Source organism: Leptodactylus fuscus, chromosome 8 (genome assembly GCF_031893055.1).
Source record: "Leptodactylus fuscus isolate aLepFus1 chromosome 8, aLepFus1.hap2, whole genome shotgun sequence".
Classification (NCBI taxonomy): Eukaryota; Metazoa; Chordata; class Amphibia; order Anura; family Leptodactylidae; genus Leptodactylus; species Leptodactylus fuscus.
The window spans coordinates 49,715,118-49,727,336 of record NC_134272.1 but is presented as its reverse complement, the minus strand read 5'-3'; the positions used below and the strand labels follow the sequence as shown (position 1 = coordinate 49,727,336).

The 12,219-nt window shown below is 40.6% G+C and overlaps 1 protein-coding gene across 1 annotated transcript in view; it reads right to left on the bottom strand.

Annotated features, from left to right (window-relative positions):
- LOC142217244 (uromodulin-like) overlaps positions 1-12,219 on the bottom strand; it is a 73,598-nt gene that overhangs the window by 9,158 nt on the left and 52,221 nt on the right. Inside the window, exons 6-11 of the mRNA XM_075285438.1 lie at positions 10,864-11,047; positions 8,392-8,529; positions 7,791-7,805; positions 6,926-6,946; positions 3,645-4,454; positions 258-362 (exon numbers count right to left, since the gene is read on the bottom strand). Coding sequence (XP_075141539.1) covers positions 258-362; positions 3,645-4,454; positions 6,926-6,946; positions 7,791-7,805; positions 8,392-8,529; positions 10,864-11,047 — 1,273 coding nt within the window. The remainder of the gene's footprint in view (positions 1-257; positions 363-3,644; positions 4,455-6,925; positions 6,947-7,790; positions 7,806-8,391; positions 8,530-10,863; positions 11,048-12,219) is intronic.

Below are 12,219 nucleotides of genomic sequence, written 5' to 3'. Positions count from 1 at the left end.
TAATAAATTGCCTCCTTGCAGTTTATAAGAATTGAAAATCGAAATTTTGCTGTACAAATGAGAAATTATTCAAAATTTTTTATTTGTTACTTAAACCACAAGTTACAAGTTATTTTATAAAGGCCAATCAAGTGAGAATATAAGTTGTGTCTTATACTGTACTAGTTATGTTATTAGATATGTTATTACAGTGGGAGGACTACTGTATATACTATTTTATCATCTGTCTCTTATACATATGGCTTATTTAAACATACCTGTAGCAGAGCTATCACTTTTGCAGTAGCAGCTGTAATGTCCACTAACTGCTCTACATTCCTCATCATCAGCACAATAACAAGAACCAGGCGTGGTGGTCGGATCTGAAAAAAGAAAAAAGTAGTAGTAAATATGGTCTACCTGGAAACCGTCAGCATGAATATTATGTAATACTGGTAGACGTTAGTGTAGAATAATTTTATTGTAAGGTTAGGTTCACATTGTGCATTCCTATTGTGTTGCTGTTGTCAACCAAAGGATTTTAAGGTTGGGTTTACGTGGTGCTTACTTACTTAAGCTACCGTCACATGTCCATGAAAAATTTCTACTTTTCACGCATGTCTTGCACCCAAGGGGCGCCCGTTTTCATGGATCTCCCATACATTTGAGGAGGAGTCCGTGAAAACAGTTTTTCTCTGCGGACTTTCTGCTTCAATTATACCTATAGGGAAACTGCCAGCGAATCTGTAGGTATAATTGACATGGTTTTGGAAATTGTAGTATTTCTGCTGCGCATACTTTTCTGCAATGTGTTGAATCTCATCCAGTGGCGTAAATAGAAATGACAGATACCAAAGGTGAACATTTGACATGGGGCCTGAAAAGACCCCCTAGTATAATGATAGCAGTGTTTGTGAGGTTTGTGGGCCCACGGCCTCACTTACCGATCCCCTCTCCTGCTCACAGCTGCATCCACAGAAGGGGAAGCGCAGGCGGCCGCGAGCAGGAGCAGGGATCGATAAGTGAGGCAGTGTGCCCACAAACACTGCTATCATTTTCTTTTTTGATACTTTCTGTACTTTTCTTTTATGTTATTACTTGATACATTTTTATCATTTTCTCACAGTTTTCTATATTTCTTCTTGCTGTCAATCATTCTTACTTTCAGTGGATACAAATCAGAACATTGCATATAGGATTGCTATGGGAAATGTGCATAGGCAGTCAGGAGACTGTTGTCCATTGGCAGATGGGCAATCTTGCCCCCGGGCCTCTTGGATGCCATGATCTCTATTAATCACAGCCTTCCAGGGGTTATTCTGCTGGAACTGGAGTATCTTCCCACGCTGATTGCTGTAAGTAATGCCGCAAGCTCAGCTCCTGCGTCTGTGCCATTACTGCACCATACTATTACGGTGATGAGTGTTACCTATATGCTCAGCATGGTGTAATTGTACGGCACAGAGCGTTAAAGAGTTTAAAAAATTTTGTAACACTTTGTGCTATTAAAAAAAGAAAAAAAAAACATTAAATATACAAAACATTTTCCCTGCTACATGTTTACAATTTACTGGATATTAAAAAAAAGAAAAAACTTGCAAAAAAAACTACATAAAGATAAAGTTGTATGTATTGCTCTATGTCTCTGAAAAAGATGCAATATTTATTTGAGTAACCCAAATGAAAAAAATGTTATAGCCCTCAAAACTGCCTGTAACAAAAAACCCAAAAACTTGTCCAGTCATGAATGGCTTGGTCATGGAGTGTTTAAATGTAATATAAGGGAGCCTTCACGCGGTGTAAACGCACGTGTATTTTTGCAAAATACACATGTAAAGATACACATGTAAAAATAAGACTCCCATTTACTTTAATTACATTTTGCAGGCGTATTTTTACACGTGTAAAAAATATCATTGAAGTCAATGGGAGCAGGGCCGCCATCAGGAATTTTGGGGCCCCATACAGCCTAAGTGTCTGGGCCCCCCCCCCCACCGCCATTTTAAAACTACTTTAATTTGCGACATACCCATTCTGTATTACATTTCCCTTTATTTAGCAGCATTACAAGGCTTAATCAGATTCTATTTGCAGGTATAATCTGCTACGTGTGACCGCGCCTAGAGAGCCAACACCATTTATAAGAGCCCTCTTAATAAATCCTCAGGGCTTTTTCACATTGCGTTTTTGGCCTCCCTTGCCGGGATACGTTGGTAACCAGTCAGAATCAGCTGTCAACTTATCCCTGCACGAAGAACTGGCCATTAAAAAAAAGGGGGGCCTGCAGTTCTCCGTGCAGGGATAAGTGGGGAGCTGATTGTGACTGGTTACCAACGTATCCCGGCAAGGGAGGCCAAAAACGCAATGTGAACACTCCTTTATATTGAAAGTCCCACCCCCAAACAGGCTGCTATGCTAGTAACATAGCAGCCTACATCATTAGTAATACAAAGCACACAGACCTTTGGAGCTATTGTGTGCTTTGTAGTTCTCCAGCTAAAAACTTATATATTATATATTATTGCCCCAGACGTTCCCTCTCCACAGTGCCACACACCTGATGTCCCAACAATCCCACCCCCCCCCTCCACCTTCTAACATCTTTCCACTGCCCCCTGTACCCATACCTCCCAACTTTTGAAGAACCAAAAGAGGGACAAAATGTGCGGCGCGCTTTGCGCGCCGCTGCAAATTTAGCCCCACCCACTGTTATGTTGACTCATCCCCCTTTCTCATTAATTTTTCATGTGCCCGCACACAGTATAATCCTCCTACAGTCACCCGTACATTATATGTCCCCCCTCTATCTCTCCCCTAGCTTCATATACCCTTCATCTGCCCCCAGTTTCATGTCTCCCACCCAATCTCTGCCCCCAGATTCATGTCCGCCCATCCATTTCTGCCACCAGTTTCATGTCCCCCCCTCCATCTCTGCCCCCAGTTTCATGTCTCCTCCATCTCTGTCCTGTTTCATGTCCCCCATCTCTACTCCCAGATTCATGTCCCCTCCATCTCTGCTCCCATATTCATGTCCCTCCATCTCTGCCCCCATTGTCATGCCGTCCTCTCCATCTCTGCCCCCATATTCATGTCCCCTCCATCTCTGCCCCCATATTCATGTCCCTCCATCTCTGCCCCCATTGTCATGCCGTCCTCTCCATCTCTGCCCCATATTCATGTCCCCTCCATCTCTGCCCCCATTGTCATGCCGTCCTCTCCATCTCTGCCCCCATTGTCATGCCGTCCTCTCCATCTCTGCCCCCATATTCATGTCCCCTCCATCTCTGCCCCCATATTCATGTCCCTCCATCTCTGCCCCCATTGTCATGCCGTCCTCTCCATCTCTGCCCCCATATTCATGTCCCTCCATCTCTGCCCCCATTGTCATGCCGTCCTCTCTCTGCCCCCAGTTTCACGTTCCACATTACACTGACTGACTTACCTTCTCCTTTCGATCCCTAAAAGGATAAGCCGAGTCCTCCAGAGCAGTAACCACTTTGAAAGCAGCTCTTAGCTCTTGTTAACAGAGGGTGGGTCATAGAACAAATAGACAGAAGAAACCCTTTCACTTAATTTACATAAGCCAGGAATTCACCTTGTCAGATATTCAGTTATATTCCCAGCTACATTGTAAACATGAGTTTAGTCTAGTTTTGTTTTCTTACCTGTGCAATATCCTGAAGAGTAGACAGGGGGCTGGCTGAATTTATATACATAAAATCCTCCAGGACAAGTCTTCATCATCACATATGATGTCCACTGACAGCAAGTACCAGCATCAGAAATACAAACTGTACCATTTACAATTCCATCTGAAGGTTTTGGATGTGATCCGTCCAACCACATGGGGTATCTGGTAAAGCAACTACCCTCAGAGGGACAAAACTCTGCCAGCTGGGTTCCACCACTGCCCATAAAACGATTCCATCCAGTTAGGTAATAGTCAGAACGTCCATAATAGTAGTAATAGTAGTCATAATAATAGTAATCATGATATGATGTGCTTCTGGTGGGCTCATTTAGGATGGTGTAGTTGAAGCATGGATCAAAGCAGATATGGGACCCAGGGATTTTGATGCATTCCCTACCGAACCCACAAACATCTTCCAAACATTCATTTATCTCACATTTATGGCCATCACCATAATATCCTTCTGGGCAATAGCATGAATAGGATCCATAGTAATTGACACATGCTGCTAGTGGGTCACAATTACTTAGTGCAGGTTCTAAGCATTCATTTATATCGACACAAGTTGTACCGTTCAATGTGAAGCCACTGGGACAGGTACAATTGTATGAGCCGTAAGTGTTAACACAGTAACCATAGAAGCTGCATGGATATGGCCATTGGTTACATTCATCAATATCATAACATGCAAATCCGTCGCCGCTGAAGCCTACTTTACAGACACAGGTGTAATCAACTATATCTTTTTTACACACAGCGTTCCTGTCACATGTTGAACAAAATGCTGAAAAAAACCAAAAACAGATATTTTTAAAATAAGGCAACTGTTTTATTAAAGGGATTGTCTATTTTTTTTTAATATTTAACAGTGTTCTTTTTATAGTCCCCCCACCAGCTGATATCATCCTAACATCTAGTTTGTTTCAGGCCTCTGTGACAATCAGAGGCTTCAGCGATGACCTCTGCACAAACAGCATATGACTGCTGTGTGGTGCCATTTGTGAAGAGGTCACCACTGAGGCCTGTGATTGGCTGTTACCTGGAAGATACATGAAGATAGGTCTAGTTAAAAATGAAAAAATCCCAATGATAGACTCCCTTCAAATGTATTTTATTGAGATTTTAAGTGATAGACCAATATAAAGTAGTAGTGAAGTGGAACCAAAATGATACATGATATTCAAAATTTTAATCAAATAAAAATCTGAAAAGTGTGATGTGCAAAAGTATTCAGCCTCCTGTTCTCTGATACCTTCATATAAAATTCAGAGCAATTGATTTCTTTCAGAAGCCACGTAATTAGTTAATAGAGTCCAGTTGGTTGCCATTTATATTCAGTATAAATACTCCTGTTCTGTGAAGGCATCAGTGGTTTGTTATAGAACACTAGTGAGCAAACAGCATCATGAAGACCAAGGAACTCACCAGACTGATCATCGATGAAGTTATGGAGAATTTTAAAGCTGGGTTAGGTTATAAAAACATATCCCAAGCTTTGAGCATCCCAAGGAGCACTGTTCAATCCATCACCTAAAAATGGAAAAAAGTATTCTGCAACTGCAAACCTACCAAGACATGGCTGCCCACCTAAACTAGTGGATGAGCTAGAAGAGGACTGATCAGAGAAGCAGCCAGAAGGCCCATGGTCACTCTGGAGGAGCTGCAGAAATCCACAGCTCAGGTAAGAGAATCTGTCTACAGAGCAACTATAGTCATGCACTCCACAAATCTGGCCATTGTGGAAGAGTGGCAAGAAGAAAACCATTGTTGAAAAAAAATATAAGAAGTGCCATTTGCAGTTTGCCACGAGCTTTATAGAAGACAAAGAAAACATGTGGAGGAAGGTGCTCTGGTCAGATGAGACTAAAGTTGAACTTTTTGGCCTAAATGTAAAGCGCTATATGTGGTGGAAAAGTAACACTGCTCATCAACCTAAACACACCATCCTCACTGTGACACATGGTGGGGGCAGCATCAGGCTGTGGGATATTTTTCTTATGCAAGGACAGGGAAGCTGGTCAGAGTTGATGGGAAGATGGATGGAGCCAAATACATGGAAATCCTGGGAAAAAACGGTTGGAGGCTTGAGACTAGGAAGAAGATTTACCTTCCAGCAAGACAATGACCCGAAACATACAGGAATAGCTACAGTGGAATGGTTTAGATCAAAGAATATTCTTGTGTTAGAATGGCCAGACTTAAATCCTATTGAGCATTTGGGGCAAGACATGAAAACTGATGTTGACAGACGCTGTCTATCCAATCTGGCTGAGCTTGAGCTATTTTACAAAGAAGAATGGGCAAAAATCTGTCTCTAGATGTGCAAAGCAGATAGAGACATACCCCAAAAGACTTACAGCTGTAATTGCAAGAGTGGCTCTACAAAGTATTAAAATGGGGAAAGGGGGGAGATGGGCTGAATACTTTTGCACTTCACTCTTTTTAGATTTTTATTTGATTACATTTTTGAAACCCATGTATCATTTTCATTCCAATTCACAATTACCGGGTACTTTGTATTGGTCTATCATGTAAAATCTCAATAAAATACATTTAAGTTTGTAGTAAGGTCACAAAATGTGAAAAATTTCATGGAGTATGAATACTTTTGCAAGCTACTGTAAAGATCTAATGTGGAGTCACTTTTCTCAGCCTGGGGAGTTGAATCTCCAACATAAATCTGAGATCATAGGATTCATCTTATGAAGGACCTCTGGGGTAGAATACCGCAGAATGAAGAGAATTTTTATTTTTTCGGTACTAAACACATAGAGAACTTTTCTTGGCCTGTGACCAAATGATTTGACCAAAGGAAGAGGGCAAGTTATTTACAAATTCAGCTTTACCACCTGACTACAAATGCATGTTTACGTGTAAGAGATGTTACCTGACCTACAATAATCAATTTTATCCTTTCTTATATGGTTCAGCTGGCCTCAGTCTGCTCTTCATGTCTATATAATGGGTACCAGTGAAGACTACTTTATGCATACTGTGCTTTGACTTTGGTAGTATAAGCCATTGTACTTGGATTAACTTTTCTGCTAATGACAATCACACAGGACGTCCAGTTATGTTTTGGTCATTGCCGATGCACTATCACTCCTCCACTCCTTCTCCTTGCACTTTTTAGAGTAAGATAGTTAGAATATAAGAAATCCTTGGACACAATGTTACTGCCACTAAGGGAACAGGAGTTGGTGAGTTAATCTAATTTTAAGTCAGTTCTATAATTTAAAGATAACTTATACTTACCAGATACGTTGAATGAGTCACCTTCAAAATAAAAAAAATAAAAAAAGGTAACAATGGGGAATAGCGTTAATTAGCAGAAATAAAATGAACAAATGTAGAAAATGTCTGAGTTACTTAAAGTATTAAGAAAGAATCGGTCCTTTCAACATCAAAAAAATTGATGTAAGGGCTCTTATTTAAAATGATTACTTAAATGGATAAATAGATCATAGAAATACAGATAAAATATTATATACTATTTAATGTTTTATCCCTTAATTCACCATGATGTACTGTACTGACCTAGTTGTTACCTGTCATTATTATACTAACAGACCATAATGATTTAGAATACAGATGTAGCATGTTAAACTGAAACTTAAAGGGATTGTCCCATTTATGGTCAAATCCCCTTTCCACAGGGTCCCCCAAACATCAGGAGGACTTAGGACCAAAAGTCCCCCTAAAGCCTACTTCTGAATGGAGGGCCAGTGCAGTATACTAAGTATTCAAAAGCATTATATATGTAGTTGAATGAAAGATTTAAGGAACTTAAATATTAATATTAAGCTAAGTGAAAAATAGTAAAAATTTAGTAAAAAGTAAAAAGAAACATGTAGGGGCACACCAGAAATGTAACAACTCAAAGAACAGGAAAGTAAAGTCAAATGTATGCCGCTTACCCCACCCCATTCCCCCTCTACAAAAATAATTCAGTAAGTAATTTGTACCGTTAAAAAGTATAATTCATTCAGTAAAAAATAAGCCATCACAAAGCCATGACAATGGCCATTTTTTAACGTGATACACGGCTTTTGAATTATAGAGAAGACTTTAAGCAACAGCTAAAATTGAAGCTAAATAAACTTTCATTTTTTTCACTTACCCAATGCACTATTTTCTAGAAAAAAAAACAAAGAAAGAATTATTTGTAAAATATCCAGGTGAACAACTCAACATAAAACAATGGGGCTGGATAATTATCAGAGTTTGTGTGCCTGAAAACTGGTGTACAAGTAATGAAAAAAACTTTTATTGAACAAGTCAGAATGTTTGCACAAAAATGATGGCTCTCTAAGTTCTGTGCCCAGTTCAGGCTCATTGGTCCTGTTTAGACCATTTACACCATTTTTTTTGGTGTAAATGAAGCTAGAAATCTACACCAGCAAAGAGCTAGAACAGATTTCTGTTTTGATGCATGGATACCCAAGGACGTGCCGAATTTACGACAAGGCATACACATCATGTTAAATTAGGTGCAAACTCAAGTGAGGCAGATATCCACCCCAATAACTCTAAAATATATGTCATTTATAGATAATAAGTGATGAGAATCAATACATCTGATAGAATTATTAGACAATGAATATAAAATTTGGTTGGTGGTGATATAATTTATGACCAAGTTTTTCATGTGCTGTTTCCAGGTTATACTCTAACTAAGAAATCAGATACTTTGCTGTCTTCAGGTGAAGCTTATGTATTACCCTTATATCCTTCAATGCGTAAGGAATAATAACTTTCTGCATAGACTTCAAGTGTCCAAATTCCGGGCCTGGGATAATCCACATGAAATACAGAGCCCCAAGGTTCGGAGAAAAAGGTTATGATCTTTTCCATTGAACCTGAAAAAAATTAACATTCAGTCTTAGTAGGACGATAGATAACACAACCAAATCAACCAGTGTCTAACAGTAGTTCAGTCCACCATTTGTTTTCTATAACACTAATCTAGTGTTGTGATTGCACCTTTGGGCACCATATGTATGAAGCTGTCCGTCCTTGGCTCTACATGAAATATGCAATCGGTATATTATAGGACATGTCTCCCTCCACTACTTAAGGAGGACCAGAGAGTTTTATGTTATGTAGAATGATCTAGTTTTACTTGGCTTAGATTAGCAGGACAACATACACTACGGCAGGGGTGCTCACACTTTTTCAGCGTGTGAGCTACTTTATTAGCTGACCAAGGCAAAAGATCTACTAGGGCGGGCCTGTGGGCAGGGCCAGGGCGGGCCTATGGGCGGGACCGGACGGGCTTGTGGCCGGGCATGTGGGATCGTGACAGCAGGAGAAAGCAGTGTTCTGTGGCTGCCCAGGGATCCCCGCTGTCTGCTTCTTCACAGTGCAGGCTAAGAGTTATCTCTGGACACTGGCAGGCTGGGGCTGTGGCAGCCCCGCCTGCCAGTGTCCGGAGATGACTCTCAGCATGCACTGTGAACAAACAGACACCGGGGATCCCTGCATCCCGCGATCGACCCGTACGTCCTTTGCGATCTACCAGTAGATCGCGATCGACGTATTGGGCACCCCTGCACTACGGTATGCTCTCTTGGTCAACCTGGCATGTTTTCCCTTTGGTATTTTCTTTGACAAATTGCTTTAAGCTACACCTCTGACTGACTGAACTTCTGTAATTGGCCACTAGTAGGAAGGTATGCTCACCAAACTTTGATGTGGTCATCTGCAGTGTTGCAGTGGAAACAACAAGATGCTGGGGCATCTCAGGATCACCCCATAAGGGAGCCTGCACACGTAGTTACGCTCCGCTCCTTCTGAATGTAAAACTCATTCAGAATGAGCGCGTAAAATACAGATCCCATTGATTTCCATGGGTGCCAGCATACGTGTGCTACCAATTTAAATCAATGGGAAGCTTTTTCCCCTATTGCTTTAAATGTTATATGCGCGTATCACATTGAAAGCAATAGGGAAAAAAGCCTCCCATTTATTTCAATGGGGAGTGTGCGTATGTCGGCAGCCATAGAAAGCATTGGGATCTGGTTTTTATGCACTCATTCTGAATGAGTTTTACGTTCAGAAAGAGCGGAGTGTAACCCCGTGTGCAGGCTACCTAAGATGTCTTTTTTAGGTATAGAGTATCTTTACTGAATATATAGTACTGCACAAAAATTTTAAGCAGTTGTAGAAAAAATGCTGCATAGCAAGAATGCTTTCGGAAATAGAAAATGTAATAGTTTAATTTTGCCCTTTAACAAAATGAAGTCAATGAATATTTATGTGAGCGCCCTTTGGAGGGGGAGCTCTGGAAGAGATGATATGGCCCCAATAGAACCCCGATCTCAACATCATCAAGCACTTTCCTCTCCGCATGTTTCATGCGGAAACCTAGCGGAAAACACATGGATCTCATTATAGTTTATGTGGTCTGTGGATTACTTAGATAATTGCTCCAAGCGGACTTCCCAAACGGAAACCCGAATGCAGATGTGAACCGGGCCTTAGATCTTAAATGGAGTCCACCAACACCAAAATCTCTTGCAAACTACATTTATGCTGTTGTAGGGCCAAAGACATAGAAAATATACCTTTTATTCCAGATACAAATTAGCTATTTGGTGCCCTAAGGGTGGGGCCATACCTACTGGAATAATTTTGTTTAGTGGCCGTGGCCCAGTTCCACCCTCAAAAGATAAAGACTAAAATATCTCACTAACAGCGACCACAAAAGAAGATGGTTCTCCAGTGGATGTGGTCATGCCCCAAGTCAACCAAACAGTTCATTTGCTTATGGAATAAAAGTTGATTTGTTTCAGCAACAAGATGTTAGTTTGGTGTAACAAAGGTATATTCACTATGTCGCTAACTGGCCATGCAATAACATATAAGTGGTTTAGCAGTCATTTTGTTGGTGATAATCCCCCTTTAACTTTTTATAATATGCCACATAGTTGGGTGAAGTTGCTGCATGTTGCTGATCATACTTATGTTTGGGAAAGACCCCTGCATGAGTTAAAAGTTGCATATTACTGTACCGTGAATGTGATTTGTTAATAAACGTATGGATTTCTTTTGTAATGATACTCCTTAAAATGAGAAAAGAAGCCCATAAAATCTCTAGGAGTAAGCACTACAAAGGCTTGACATTATTTTTGGAGGGCACAACCTGGGCATATTGTGAATTACAATAATTATGATATTATATATGTTCTTACCAGATGGGTTATAAAGAATCAATGGATTGATTGAACCTGATACTGATATGATGAGTGATGTAAGATTTGATGGCACTGAGAAATTTGCATTGTAATGATATATCCAAATGTCATTATCCACAGAAAACAGGCGCGTTGTACTGTTGACTGGAATTTTCAGAAAGAAATAGAGCAGGTCGGCTGCCTGTAAAGAATAATGAAGATAGTTAAAGAATATGAAACTTCTGGGTCCAAATGCAAAATCTATGGCAGTGTTCCCTGTGTACCATGTGCCATTTATAATTTTACTAGAGAAAAGCGAATTTTTCAAAAATTGGATTCAGCCGCTTTGCCAAATTTCCTACACAATTCGATCCAAATTCATTTGCGGCGAATCACGTTAAAAAAACCCCATCTATTTCCTGGCTGCAGAGAGCCTGTATAGTAGTGCAGAACACTGTGCCTTGCAGTAACACGCATAGTGAGTCGGCTGTGGTAGTGAAACAATACTGTGAGTCAGTATGATATGCACATGACAGGCATCGCTCTTAGAACCGCTGCTTCAATACTCTGTATAAATTCCTCCATATCCTTTCCTTACACTTCTAATGCTCCTTCACTGAACTTCAATTGAGCAAAATATCTCTCCCTGCGCTAAGTACACTGGAAATTGCCTGAATGCAAGATGGTGGAGGGTATTTATAGGGCTGTGACATCACAGGGCTGGCTGGCTGCTGATTGGCTGCATGGTATTGTGGGTGATTCCGTGTTCCCAGAGTTTCTTACCCCATGTCCTAACATGTGTAGCAGCCATTTTAGGACAAAATGTGATTTGTTACCACGAAATCCAGATTCGATGCAAATCAAATATTTCCTGAAATTTGGATGGGATGTGGAAGAGGGACCTTCAAGCCTCCACAGCCACCAGGGAATGGGGGTGACTACTACTGCTGCACCTTCTATGGTTCCATCTCCGCTAGTATTGAAGAGTCAGGTACTGTATGTGATGGGCTCCACTAAAGGAAGACTAGGTGATAAAAGTCATGAGTGTGGGATGTAGTCATTTCTTAGGAATAACACAGACAAGATGATCAGAAGAGTAAGCAGAACTTCACAAAATTTGGGTCCTAGCCGGAGTGCCAGACATAAGCACAAAGCAGAAATTGAACTTTGAGCTCTTGGGAGCAGGGCCGTCAGTCCCATTGTGTGAATTGACTATTTCTCTGTAATGTCTTCTTCTGTCTGTACTTGAACCCTACAATTTGTAAAGTGCTATGGAATATGTTGGCGCTATATACAGTACAGACCAAAAGTTTGGACACCTTCTCATTCAAAGAGTTTTCTGTATTTTCATGACTATGAACATTGTAGATTCAC